The sequence below is a fragment of the Balaenoptera acutorostrata genome, chromosome 5, assembly GCF_949987535.1.
Source record: "Balaenoptera acutorostrata chromosome 5, mBalAcu1.1, whole genome shotgun sequence".
Classification (NCBI taxonomy): domain Eukaryota; kingdom Metazoa; phylum Chordata; class Mammalia; order Artiodactyla; family Balaenopteridae; genus Balaenoptera; species Balaenoptera acutorostrata.
Genome location: NC_080068.1, coordinates 71,955,782 through 71,969,854, shown reverse-complemented (window position 1 = coordinate 71,969,854; position 14,073 = coordinate 71,955,782). Strand labels below are relative to the sequence as shown.

Sequence of the window (14,073 nt, the reverse complement as noted above, 5' to 3'; positions counted from 1 at the left end):
TCACTGCAGCTCTATTTACAATAGCCAGGACATGGAAGCAACCTAAGTGTCCATCGACAGATGAATGGATAAAGAAGATGTGGCACATATATACAATGGAATATTACTCAGCCATAAAAAGAAACGAAATTGAGTTATTTGTAGTGAGGTGGATGGACCTAGAGTCTATCATACAGAGTGAAGTAAGTCAGAAAGAGAAAAACAAATACCGTATACTAACATATATATATGGAATCTAAAAAAAAAAAAGAAAAAGGTTCTGAAGAACCTAGGGGCAGGACAGGAATAAAGATGCAGATGTAGAGAATGGACTTGAGGACACGGGGAGGGGGAAGGGTAAGCTGGGACGAAGTGAGAGAGTGGCATGGACATATATACACTACCACATGTAAAATACATAGCTAGTGGGAAGCAGCAACATAGCACAGGGAGATCAGCTCGGTGCTTTGTGACCACCTAGAGGGGTGGGATAGGGAGGGTGGGAAGGAGACACAAAGAGATATGGGGATATATGTATATGTATAGCTGATTCACTTTGTTATAAAGCAGAAACTAACACACCATTGTAAAGCAATTATACTCCAATAAAGATGTTAAAAAAAATAATACAGTAAATTTTATAAGCAGAAAAATTTGATACTTTTTACTAAAAGGTTATTAGTAAAATTCAACTCAAAAGTGGTATAGTAATATAATGGTGTGCAGTAGTAGAAATACTGAAAATAAACTGGATGCTGGGGAAGAGGTTTTGTAATTCTGGTATAGCAAATATTTTTGAAAAAATCGTTCCTGTATCAACTTTGATGCCATCTTGATTGTTCACCTAGAGGCCATCTCAGTAATCTGGCCATCTTTAGTAATAGGATGGAGTTAGAACAGGAAAACCGCATCATCTGTGTATTTGAAATGACAGGCAAATTTTACTCTAACTTTAAATAATGGTAACTAGAGTATGGGGTCATTTTTCTAGGGAACCCTGCTGCTTCTAAAAAGGAAGCCTAGGACCTTGATAAGAAATGAACAAATTGTGCCTTCCAGAAAAAGAAATTTTAAATACCTCTTGTTTCTGTCAACATTTTTTTTCTTCCTCTCGAGTGGCTGAAACAAAAATATGCCTAGAACTTTTATTTACCTTACAGGATTTTAGCAAAACCAAAAGCTTAAAAGCTGAACACAAGGTGAATGGAAGATAGCAACATAGCAGAATTCCAATCTTGATTTTAGGAGCAAAACACAGAATTCAGGCCGAAAAGCAAGCTGATCTTAATACCTAGAGTCAAAAATTCTATTTTCAACCATGAACCTTTCAACTCTGAGCAAGAGCCAAGCCACCCAAGGCACACAGGTGTTCCCAGCAGATAATCTGACATTTCCCCAAGGTGACACAATGTAAATATTTGTTTAACAATTATTTAGGTGAGAGCCTGACAGTTGCAACAGAGAAAAAGAGGGCTTTGGCTGGCAGGGTCCCAATTTGCGAGCCCCACTGGGCAAAACAGAAGTCCTGCAGATAACTGGGCCCATCGTTTCTGAAGGCAGTTAGGTGACTACTTGCTGCTACTGGATCCATTGGAGTGTCAACACAACCCTCCCCAAGGCCCTCAACTGGATCCTCTATTATTCCCAAAGCAAATATAAAAGTGTCCCTGAGAAAAGTTATGGTAGATTTAATTTTCTTCTTTTTTCATAAGTTTTTAGAGCTCCTTTAATCAGGGCCATGGGCCATGAGTGAACCTGCCCCTTAATCTATGGGAAACTAATTGACCATAAGATGCTGGACTCCTTGTCACAGTTTCTCCACTAAGTTCTCACTAGTCAGTTTAAATATCTCTAGTGATAACAACTCACCATTTCCTGAGGCAACATTTCCATATATATACAACTTTAGTAGCCATAAAGTTCTCACTTTAGTTAAGTTAGAATTTACTTCTCTATGACTTTCAGTTCCTGGTTCCATCTTTGCCCTGTGGAAGCATAGAGAAAAAGTGTGCTCCCTCTTCCGGTCGTGGCCCAGGAGATTGGAGGGTAGCCGTTGTGCACCCTCAGGGCCTCACATCTCCAGGTCCCCCAACTATTCTTCACATGAACAGATTCTGAACCACTATCCTGGTCATTTTTCTTTAAACATGTTTATCACTGTTTTGTTTATGCTCTGTACATGAACCTTACATCTAAGATTTTCAACTAGAGTTGACCTAAAGTCTTTTTAACTGATGCATATGAGTCAGTATTAAAAAGAAAGCACTGAACCACCAAGCCAATCCTCAGGAACAATCTAGTGTTTCCTCATCTATTAGATCCAGGATTTTGACAGAAATGAACAGGAACAAGTTAATGTACTTTAGCTGGTTGTTCTGCCAACTGATGCTCACTCAGAAGGAAGTTAAATCATCTCTGGGAATACCATCCAACTCAATTTAAAATTGTAATTATTTAACACACATATAGAATTTGATTTATGCATGAGTTTTCAGGAACATATCAATTATACAAAGCAATGCACAACCATTATCAATGGATTTTGAACTCCCATTTACCTAGACATTTAGGGGAGCTCCCTAATGGAAGAGTTTATTTATTGATCCATTTATTCCAACAAATATTTATTGAGCACCTACTATGTGCTGGGCACTGCTCTGAACACTGGGTATACAACAGTGTGCAAAGTCAGTTAAGTTCTCTGCCACTGTGGTGCTTATAAAGTAAGACAGACAACCTACAGACAAGCAAAAAGGGACACAGCCTTGCTGCAGTGAAAGATAACAGAACTACCGAGGGTGATCAGAGACAATTTCTCCACAGAGATGTCTTTTGAACAGAGGGCATAGTTCAAGGGGATAGATCCATCCTGGCAAAGGGAGCAGCATGTGAAAAGGAAGCTGGGGAAAGGTGAGCATTTTTGAGAAAGGTCAGTGCAGCTGTGGCAGGGTTGATGACACCAGAGAAGCAAGGAAGGCTTCAAAAGCCATGGCAAGAAGATCAGCTTGTAATCTAAGTCTAAGCGAAAGCCCTTGAATGGGTAGAGGCAGGGGAATGACATCATCTAATTTGTGCTTTTATTTTTTTTCCCTTTCAGTTTTATTTAGACATAACTGACATACAGCACTGTGTAAGTTTAGGATGTACAGCTAATGATGACCACAATAGGTTTAGCAAATATCCATCATCTCATACAGATACAAAATTAAAGAAACAGAAAAAAATATTTTTCCTTGTGATGAGAATTCTTAGGACCTACTCTCTTTAACAACTTTCATGTAATAACGTACAGCAGTGCTAATTGTGTTTTTAAATCATCATGTTGACAGCTAAGTGGAAAATGGATTAGAAGATGAAAAGAATGAGAATAAGCAAATCTTGCATCTCTGAAAGAGGTTATGAAGTTTATACCCTCCCAGAAACTCACACACCATCTTTGACTACCATATCAATAATAGTACTATTTATATTTAATAATAATTTACTTATTATTTATAACAATACTACTTATGGAGAAGTTACTGTGTGCTAGAGAGTACAGAGCATATATGAGCACTGTATAAATCATTCTGTTTAATACACACAAACAAACCCTATGAAGTGGGTATTATCACTTTCATTAAACAGATGAGGAAACTGAAGGTCAGGAAGGCCAACTGAAGTGCCCAAGGTCTTATAACTGGCAATTGGCAGAGCTGTGGTTTGAATCAGGTTTCATCTGACCCCCAAACTTTCAAGTGCATTCTTTGCATTTACCAGATTAATTTCTGTAGTCTCCAGTGAACATATTTATTTGGGGAAAAGTATAGTGCTTTTAAGAAGTTCATTTGAAGAACCTCACTCAACCTCTTCCACAATCCTATAGGGATTGAGTACATGACAGAAAACTGTCCGGTAGATCCCAGGTTTGAGATATAATCTTTAATCTCTAGTCATTTAGCTAGATAAAGAATTTTTTTCAGATAATTTATCTATTTTCTTGACTAAAATGTGGATAGCAGAACCTGACATATCTCATCTTTTTTTTTGGACAAGTTCAATTAGGTCCGGCATGAGAAATATTGACCCCAAAATAGATGCATTAGCTAAACTTTGATTAGGACGTGATGATCCAGGTATTGTGCTAAATGCTTTATATGAGTTATCTTAGTCAAAAATCAAAAAATATGGAACACATCACAAATCTGCATGTCATCCTTGCGTTGGGACCATGCTAATCTTCACTGTATTGTTTCAATTTAGTATACATGCTGCCAAAGCAAGCACCAGATAAGAATTTTTTATTTCATGTCTACAGATGTTAAGAATATCTGCTAAGCACCTAGGGGCAAATCAACACTCCAGAGGAATAAAACCGATAGAAAACACATCCATTTTGAAATGTTAACGATTTATTTCACGAGCAAAGTTTCTCTGCAAAGTATTAGAGGATGTGAGTAGGGTAATGATGATCAGTCAGATCTCCTGGGTGTCTTCCAGAAGCAAAGCCAAGGCGGGACCTCTCAGGCCAGTTAACCCTGCTTCAGCTTTGATAAATTCGTAGACCTATTATTTCAACCCAGTGGAAAGGGTGATAGTTACATATCAAAAGCATGTGGCTGCAATATTTGCTTCCTCTTCCAAACACAGAGATTTTAAGTGTATCAAAAAATCATCCAGAAATATCTGTTATTCTCCTGGCCTAGGAATTGTTCATCTCTCTCTACCTACACACTGATATTTTTAAGCTATTCCTTCTAACCCACATATTTTTAGGGCTACCTAAATTGTTTATCAGCCAAATCTCTATACTTTGAGATATATTTCATTGAATCAATATAGTTATGGATTATCCTGTATTATACGATATCCTTAAATTATCCTGTATTATAGTCCATGATATACACACTTATTTTTTAATAAATGAAACAGTTAATGAAACTGTTTAATTAAACTGTTAAAGTCTATTGTTATATAATATAGTTGAGTACAGCTGAGGTCTCAGAGGAACAGGTTAAAAACCATACTACTTATACATACCACTATATCTTTTTAAATTAAATTCTAAATGTTATTAAGTACCTATTTTCTCTAGGATGGAATATAAGCAATTCTCTATTATTTGAATAGTACAGTAGTAGAGAAAATTAGTAGACCAAATGATCCAAAATAGTGAAATATGAGAAAAAATGTTTGATATGTAAAAATATAAGAATTATTTTCTACAATACATTTTACCTTTCTGAACTTATTTTGCTTATTAAATTTAGCTTGCAGGTCTCATGCACATGCTAAATGAAAGCAGGAAGCACTGGTCTGAAAGTACAATCATAAAATTAAATATAATAATGAATGTAATAAAATGTAGGACAAGTCCCTGAAGGATACCTGAAAATTGACTATAAATTATTACCCACTACAACAGAAAATGGAAAACTCTCCTATGAGAGCATTTCTCAGGATGAACTAGGTCAGGAGAAAAACAAATTTTACCTAAAAGTACCCTGAAGACTCTGAGCAGCTTAACTAGAATTTTACAACTGATTTAGCTGAGAGTAGAGATTGAATTATCAGAAAAAGGATGATCAAAATGAGTTAAGAGTCCCCTGGAGGCTGAATACACTCTCTTTCATTGTCTTATATGAAATTTATATAAGTATATATAAATTTCATGGTAAAGAGAGAACTTTCATGGTAAGGAGAAAAACTCTTTTATATAAGTATATAAATTTATATAAGTATATATACACACTCCTGAGTCCATAGAGAAATTAAAGCAAAAAGATGTAAGTGAAATTGTTAGAAATTAGGGAGAAATGGAATCCAACTCCAGCAGCCTTAAGTATTCTACCTAATTTTCTTTTAATCCATATAGTATCCTACATTTTTTCCAGAATCCTTCAACATTTAGCATATGTTAGAAATACTCTGTGCTCTCAATGTCATTAGTACTGCCCCTCCTTTCCAATCCACTGATAGCTATTGCTGACATTTACTGAGCTCTTCATAAAAAGCCCGCACTGTCATTTAATCCTCACGGGAACTTTGTAAAGCACAATGATTATCTCCATTTTACAGATGAGTGGGCTGAGACACGCAGCTCCAGAGCCTGTGTATTGAATGACGACCCCCAAAAGACACGTCCATGTCCTAACCTCGGGAACCTGTGAATGTGACCTTACTTGGAAAAATGGTCTTTGTGGATGTAATTAAGTTAAAGACCTTGCGATGATGAGATCATCTTGGGTTATCTGGATGGGCCCTGAATCCAGTGACAAGTGTCCTCACAAGAGCAGACACACACAGACAAGAAGGCCATGTGAAGACAGAGGCAGAGACTGGAGTCATGTGGCCACGAGTCAAGAGTGACTGAAACCACTGGAAGGAAACCGGCAAAGAAAGGAAGTGAGCCTCTCCCCGGGACCCCTGGCACAGTCCCCACCAGACTTTGGACTTCTAGAACTGTGAGAGAATAAATTTCTGTTTAAGCCTCCCAGCTTATAGTAATTTGTTATGGCCGGCCTAGAAAATTAAGACAATCACCACGTTATAATGCCACTGTTCTAGAAACATAAAGGGCCTCTCTACTACCATGCCACAGTTTGACTCTTGGGAAAGATCTAACAGAGTTTCTCTCTTTACCATGAAAGTACCCTCTGCAAATGAGTCTTTCAGGGAAACATTTTCCTGAATGTGGTGTCTGTTAATAGTGCTTCTATACTTACTTCTACAATTCTGAATCTATTGTTTCTTTTCTACTCAGTTTTTATTTTATGGCAATGTAGGTTTTTTCCAGTTAAAATAATAAAAACCTTCTCTAGGTCCATCCACCTCACTACAAATAACTCAATTTCGTTTCTTTTTATGGCTGAGTAATATTCCATTGTATATATGTGCCACATCTTCTTTATCCATTCATCTGTCGATGGACACTTAGGTTGCTTCCATGTCCTGGCTATTGTAAATAGAGCTGCAAAGAACATTTTGGTACATGACTCTTTTTGAATTATGGTTTCCTCAGGGTATATGCCCAGTAGTGGGATTGCTGGGTCATATGGTAGTTCTATTTTTAGTTTTTTAAGGAACCCCCATACTGTTCTCCATAGTGGCTGTATCAATTTACATTCCCACCAACAGTGCAAGAGGGTTCCCTTTTCTCCACACCCTCTCCAGCATTTATTGTTTGTAGATTTTTTGATGATGGCCATTCTGACCGGTGTGAGATGATAGTGAAGTAAGTCAGAAAGAGAAAAACAAATACCGTATGCTAACACATATATATGGAATCTAAAAAAAAAAAAAAAAATGGTCATGAAGAACCTAGGGGCAAGACTGGAATAAAGATGCAGACTTACTAGAGAATGGACTTGAGGATACGGGGAGGGGGAAGGGTAAGCTGGGACAAAGTGAGACAGTGGCATGGACATATATACACTACCAAATGTAAAATAGATAGCTAGTGGGAAGCAGCCGCATAGCACAGGGAGATCAGCTTGATGCTTTGTGACCACGTACAGGGGTGGGATAGGGAGGGTGGGAGGGATACACAAGGAGATATGGGGATATATGTATATGTATAGCTGATTCACTTTGTTATAAAGCAGAAACTAACACACCATTGTAAAGCAATTATACTCCAATAAAGATGTTTAAAAAATAATAATAATAATAAAAACCTTTGTCTATTCAAAACTTTGTACATTAAATTAGTACAAATAACATGGAACCTATCTGCACTTAAAAATGCAATTCATTTTCTCATTACTACTCTGAAAACTTTCTAACATTTTAATTCAGAAAATAATTGATGTTATATATGATTATGTACTTAACAGTGCTTTGAAATTTAAAAAACTGTATACTCACTATTTCAGCTATTCCATAACATACTTTTATTGATTTACTCTCACTGAAAATTATTACTTCAATATAATATAATATCAAAATTACATTATTTCAATATAATATAATATTGAAATTGTATTATTTCAAAAAGGTGGGAATGCGTTCAAAGGTACAAACTTCCAGTTATAAAATAAATAAGTCATGGAGATGTAATGTACAGCATGGTGACTATGGTTAATAATACCATATTGTATATTTGGAAGTTAAGAGAGCAGATCTCAAAAGTTCTCATCACAAGAAAAAAATGTGTAACTCTGTGTGGTGATGGATGTTAACTAGACCTATTGTAGTGATCACTTCACAACATACACATACGTTGTATCTTTAGGTTGTACACCTGAGACTAATATAATGTTACATGTCAATTATACCTCAATTAAAAAAAAAAAAAAAGAAATGAGCTTACAAGACACATACACAAGTACACCAACTCACATGTTCTCCCCCACCCTCCCAAAAAAGAAAATTCTTTCTAATCCTATTCGATGTTGTGCTGGACAGTCTCTGTTTGTCGCTCTGCATCTACCCTTCACCCTCCTCACCCTGCTCTGGGTTCCAGTGTGGACCGTAAGAATCACCCAGCATCTCACCCGTACCTGATTCAGATGAGATTTGGGACTTCTGAACTGATGATATTGGGATGAGATTTTGGATCTCATCTATTGCACTCATATCAATTGCTCACCCTTGCCCAATTGTTGTGGGTGAGTTCAGTCGGTAGGAGGCCCTGGCAGAAGAGAGGGCAGGAGGAGAGTGAGGTCAGGGCATCTATTCCTTCTTCTCTCTCCCTGCAGGACTGAAGGGCTGGCAGTGGCTGTGCCCCTCTGTCTCGAGTCACAGAACTTGGCTTGTCGGGACACCCCCTGCCCACAACTACAGCTTTTTCCAGGTCTGCCGGCTCTTTGTCTCTTTCAAGTCTTGAGTAGTGGAACTGCATCGCATTAACATGAGACCCTGGTGCCTCTCATCCTTACTTGTTCTCTTAACCTTGCCCACACCGCCATAAATCGTCTCTTCAATAAACTCTTTTCCATCGCCCTTGGAGTGTGCTGCCTTCTACCGGACCCTCACCGAAACAGCTATTGGCTACCCCAGCTGATGGCCTCCATCTAACAGCCTGAATAATTTCTTCCCATAAATAAAATTATCCCAGATTTCCCAAAAATGTCTACTTCAAAAGGATTAAAACTGGTGTGGGATTTTTTTTTTCCTTTAACAACAACCAAAACAAAAGGGGGTAGCTTGGGATGATTTTGTTCTTCTCAGACACTTCTGCTACCACTGACTCTTATCACTGAATGCTTTTCGTTCCAAAATACCTGTCATCACCATCACCGATGCACTCGGGGAAGGCAAGGCTGCAGCCAAAAAGCATGATATGTTGATAGCAACCAAGGCGATGGAGGTACATGAAGAACTTGAGGAACTTCTCCATTTCCATGTTTTTGACAATAGAGAGGAGAGGTGTCAGCGTGGTGTGGTAGGGCAGCATCTGACACTGGCTGTGAGTGATGTTCATGCAGGCACCTGAGAAGGCAAGACAATTATGTTTAGGAAAAGACACATCAGAATTATATGTTTATAAACTCATTTGATATGATAGACTAATGTGTTCATACAATAAAATATATTCTGTAAGTCAGAATGATTATAGATATACAGTAAGGCACATACATACATAGCAGCATTATTTATAATTGCCAAGATACGGAAGCAACCTAAGTGTCCAACAACAGATGAATGAATAAAGATGTGGTGTATATATATATACACCACATCTGTATTGTATAATACGGGGAATATAACCAATATTTTATAGTAACTATAAATGGAGTGTAACCTTTAAAAATTGTATAAAAATAAACTTTTTAAAAAGAAAGCAAAAAAAAAGTGTGTGTGTGTGTGTGTGTGTGTCTGGTCATGAAATCAAGCTGCCAATATTCACAAAGGGATAGCATCTGTGTGCTGGGAAAATGTGTGGGAAAATACACTCTCACACCTAGCCAATGGGCAATCACTATTCTGGATCACAGCTGGGCAGGGCAATATGTATCAAAAAAATATTTTAAATATGCATAGCCTTTGACACTGTAATATTTCAAAAAATTTATAAGGAATTAATCATGGTTGTGCACATGGATTTATCTACAGGGATCTTCATCTCTGCACAGTTTATACTTTTTAAAAGATAGCAATCACCTAAGCATTCAACAAAGGGAACTGGTTTAAAATATTATGGAACAAACACAGAATGCTCAGCTACATGAAAGATGCTTTAGAAGACTATTAATCACATAGAATGATGCTTATAATAAATAAAACTTGCAAGTCACAAAACAATTTGTATACCATGATCCTGTTTTTAAAAATACACGATTATTCAAGGATTTCCAATCCTGCCCATGTTTAGGGTCAGCTCAGAGACTCTGACCTCATTTTCTTCCAAGCTGGCTCTCCTGAGCATTACCACCTCCATGGCCTTTCCTTCTCCTTCATGCCATAAATTTGCATGGTTGGCCAAAAACTTAAGGGCACGACATTTTTTTGGACCTCATCAAACTCATAATACAAAATGGGAAATAAAAGAATCAGAGAAGAAGAAAAGTCCAAATTAAAATCTGTATATAGAACACAGATAGACGTAAACATGAATTCAGCTTTGCATGAGGGCCGAGGTGGGGAGTTTTGGGCAAGTTTCACAAGTATGACACTCAAATCTTTTAGGAGGGAAGTTAAAATGTATTTCAGTTTGGGGAGCACTAGAGGCTGGAAGAAGGTATAGAGAGTGGACTTCAAAATGACACAATTATATGTATTGTGCTATAAGCAGAAAAGCTTGCTTAGAGGAGCTAAGAGTAAATTTATCTCCATCAAAAATATGAAATCATTCATGAAGAATTCAGTATCAAGAAAACATTTATTACAAATCAAGCTTGTGCCGGGCACCACAACAGGTACTCAGATCTCCTAGTTCAGAATTATCTCATTTTCACAACCCAGTAAAGTGATATCATATCTATATTACACATGAGGAAATTCAATATCAGAAACCCTAAGACATCTGCCCAGGAGTGCACAGCTATTATGTGGAAATCCCAGATCTTCAAACCTATGTTTTCTGAGAAATTTCCATTTGGAGCCACCTTAAGCTAATGCAAAGGGGGTTATGATGTTAGAAACAGTTCTTAAAGAAGATAATTCCTAATTCTTTTCTTCCATGAAAGGAAGAGGCTAAAAAGCATATAGTGATATATATATATATATATATATATATATATATATATATATATATATATATATATATATATATATAGTGATATATCACATAGTCTGTATTTAAATTCATAGAAAATATACCATGTATTCTGATCACATTATCATTCATTTTACATTGCATTATTTTCTTTAGGGGTCATCAGCTTTGGGGTTTATACACTTGATTATAAACCATATTTGGTGAGATGACCAAAAGGCTCATTTACCCCACCGAGGCAAAGAAAACACTGAACACTGAGAGAGCATTTGAAAAATACATGATAATGAGGAAAATCATATTTTGGTTGGCTATACTATGTTCATGGCCGTGTGAGTTGCACAAAAGAGATTTCCTAATAGCAAATTCCCTTGGGAAAAGAGAAAATGATAAAATAATAGTCTGAAACCTTAAAATATGTCTCAAAATAATTGGTATGGACAAAAATAATAATGTCTTATATTTATATAATGGTTTTCTAAAGTTTTCCAAAGCACTCTTATCAGGATTATAATCTCTCATTATAAATTAAGAAACTAAGGCTCTCATAGGTATGTAGGGAGATAGAAAGATGATGGATGGATGGATGGACGGGATGGGTAGACAAATAGGTAGCCAGGGAGACAGACAAAAAGTGATTTGCAGGGACTTCCCTGGTGGCGCAGTGGTTAAGAATCCACCTGCCAATGCAGGAGACATGGGTTCAATCCCTGGTCCAGGAAGATCCCACATGCCGCAGAGCAACTATGCCCGTGCACCACAACTACTGAGCCTGTGCTCTAGGGCCCGAGAGCCACAACTATTGAGCCCATGCACTGCAACTACTGAAGCCCGTGTGCCTAGAGCCCATGCTCTGCAACAAGAGAAGCCACCACAATAAGCCCGCGCACCACAGTGAAGAGTAGCTCCCGCTCACAGCCACTAGAGAAAGCCTGTGCAGCCAAAGATAAATAAATAAATTAATTTTTTTTAAAAGTGATTTGCAGACGGACACCCAGTCAGTAATAGAAGCGGGACTGATACATGTGTCCTCCACCTCTTAGGACAACATTCTTCCCACTATACCGCAGCTGTCAATAGCAGAGCAAATGCCAAAGGAATTCAAAAGAGCAAGAATTCAATGTAGAGTGAACAATCAGGGAAGATTTAATGAAGAGGAAGAACTTGATTTGCTGGTTGAAAGATATCTAAGGTCTGGACTGGCAGAAGGGTTAAAAACTGAGAAAGAAGCATGGACATATATACACTACCAAATGTAAAATAGATAGCTAGTGGGAAGCAGCCACATAGCACAGGGAGATCAGGTCGGTGCTTTGTGTCCACCTAGAGGGGTGGGATAGGGAGGGTGGGAGGGAGACGCAAGAGGGAGGGGATATAGGGACATATGTATACATATAGCTGATTCACTTTGTTATACAGCAGAAACTAACACAACACTGTAAAGCAATTATACTCCAAAAAAGATGTTAAAAAAACCAAAACAGGGCACTTAACGAGTGATAGAGAAAAATTACTACAGAGACAGAATCGTAATTGCATGTAACACAGAATGATCAAAAAACTTGAATCTGGGCAGAAAGGTTCAACAAACTTAGCTGAGAATTTGCTAATAGCCAACAAATATAAAAGGGAATTACTCTTTAAGACTCTTGATGTCAGGCCATTTATATTCAAGTAACTGTGTAAATTTCCTATCATTCCTACTGTCTCAACCTGTGTGTCAAATATTCTTTTTTCCCAGAAAGTTCCATTGTCTATGAAACATGTAACTCTAGTTTTGTATTTGTGCACATTCTCACGAGGGGCAAATGAGTTTTCATAAGTCAGCTACATGCTGGGCACCAGGCAGAGTCATTTCTCTGAGGGGAAAGGGAAGGGCACTTTTGGAAATGGATTCATTTATTGTTGCTGCTCCCTCTAACTTGGTTTTCACAGGGTAAAGAAAAGGGTGGAATGTTTGTTTTTCTTCCCTGAGAATTTACTACTGAGTCTAATAGAAATTAGAAGTCAGTGTTGCTATATAAGAATGTATAAAAAATACAATAGATGTAATTAACCATAGCGTTCCTATAGACACCATAATGTGTCTTTTAAATAATAGTTACTTTACATTGGGGAACTTGGGGAGGAGAAGTTAAAAACAGATCTGAAGAGCAAAATTGCTTCCTGATTCAATGGATTTCTGGTGAAGCAGAAATATTTATTCTAATTAGCTCCTAAATTCTAAAACAGCACTACTAATAAGGCACGATTTAATTACAAATTTTCAGAGTATGCACTGATTACAAGATAGGTCCCAATTTGAGAAAAAAAATTAAATATGAAAAATAAAATGCTGCTTGCATTTGAGAAGATGAGTTATTGATTTTTTGTTTTGTTTTCTTAATCTGACTCAACAGTTTCTGGATCAAACTGGGGCTTTCTCGACTCATATCACATTGCTAATACTTCTAGATGCAGTAATTAGGAAGGAAAGATGGGTCTGTTTTAAGAGTTTTCCTTATGTTCATTTGGAAATTATGATAAATTCTGTGTTGTCTACTTCTGGAATTAGGTAATGTGGAGTTAGAAATTAGTTTCTTATATGAATTTTTTTTAATGTAAAATTAACTTAAGAAACTTCTGAGTTACACAGAATTTATTTCAACAATGGGTTCTTTTTAAAATCTGTTAAAATCAAATAAAAATCATTTTTAAATAAAAGCAAAATTGTATCTAAACCATAATGATTATAACAGATAATAGTGTTATTAGACAGGAAAAATCTTCTTAAATTAAAAATAATGAAATATCAACTTTCTAAAGTACTTTGCTATCTTTTGTCTAATAACCTAACAGGAAAACTTGGTAACATTTCTGACTTCCTATGTATGATTTCACACTTAATTGAAGGACTACTGGTAAAGATTCCATTGTAACAGGAGGCAATATTTTAACAGAGCATGGTTGGTTTGCCC

The 14,073-nt window shown here is 36.9% G+C and overlaps 1 protein-coding gene and 1 non-coding gene across 5 annotated transcripts in view; both read right to left on the bottom strand.

Moving 5' to 3' along the window:
* Positions 1–14,073, bottom strand: part of CORIN (corin, serine peptidase) — a 261,407-nt gene that overhangs the window by 174,452 nt on the left and 72,882 nt on the right. For all 4 annotated transcript variants that reach the window (XM_007180752.3, XM_007180749.2, XM_007180751.2 and 1 more), the window contains exon 4: positions 9,183–9,390. In XM_007180752.3, coding sequence (XP_007180814.2) covers positions 9,183–9,390 — 208 coding nt within the window. The remainder of the gene's footprint in view (positions 1–9,182; positions 9,391–14,073) is intronic.
* LOC114237769 (U6 spliceosomal RNA) lies at positions 4,140–4,245 on the bottom strand. Its single transcript, XR_003623280.2, has one exon. It is a non-coding gene; the product is annotated as a U6 spliceosomal RNA (small nuclear RNA).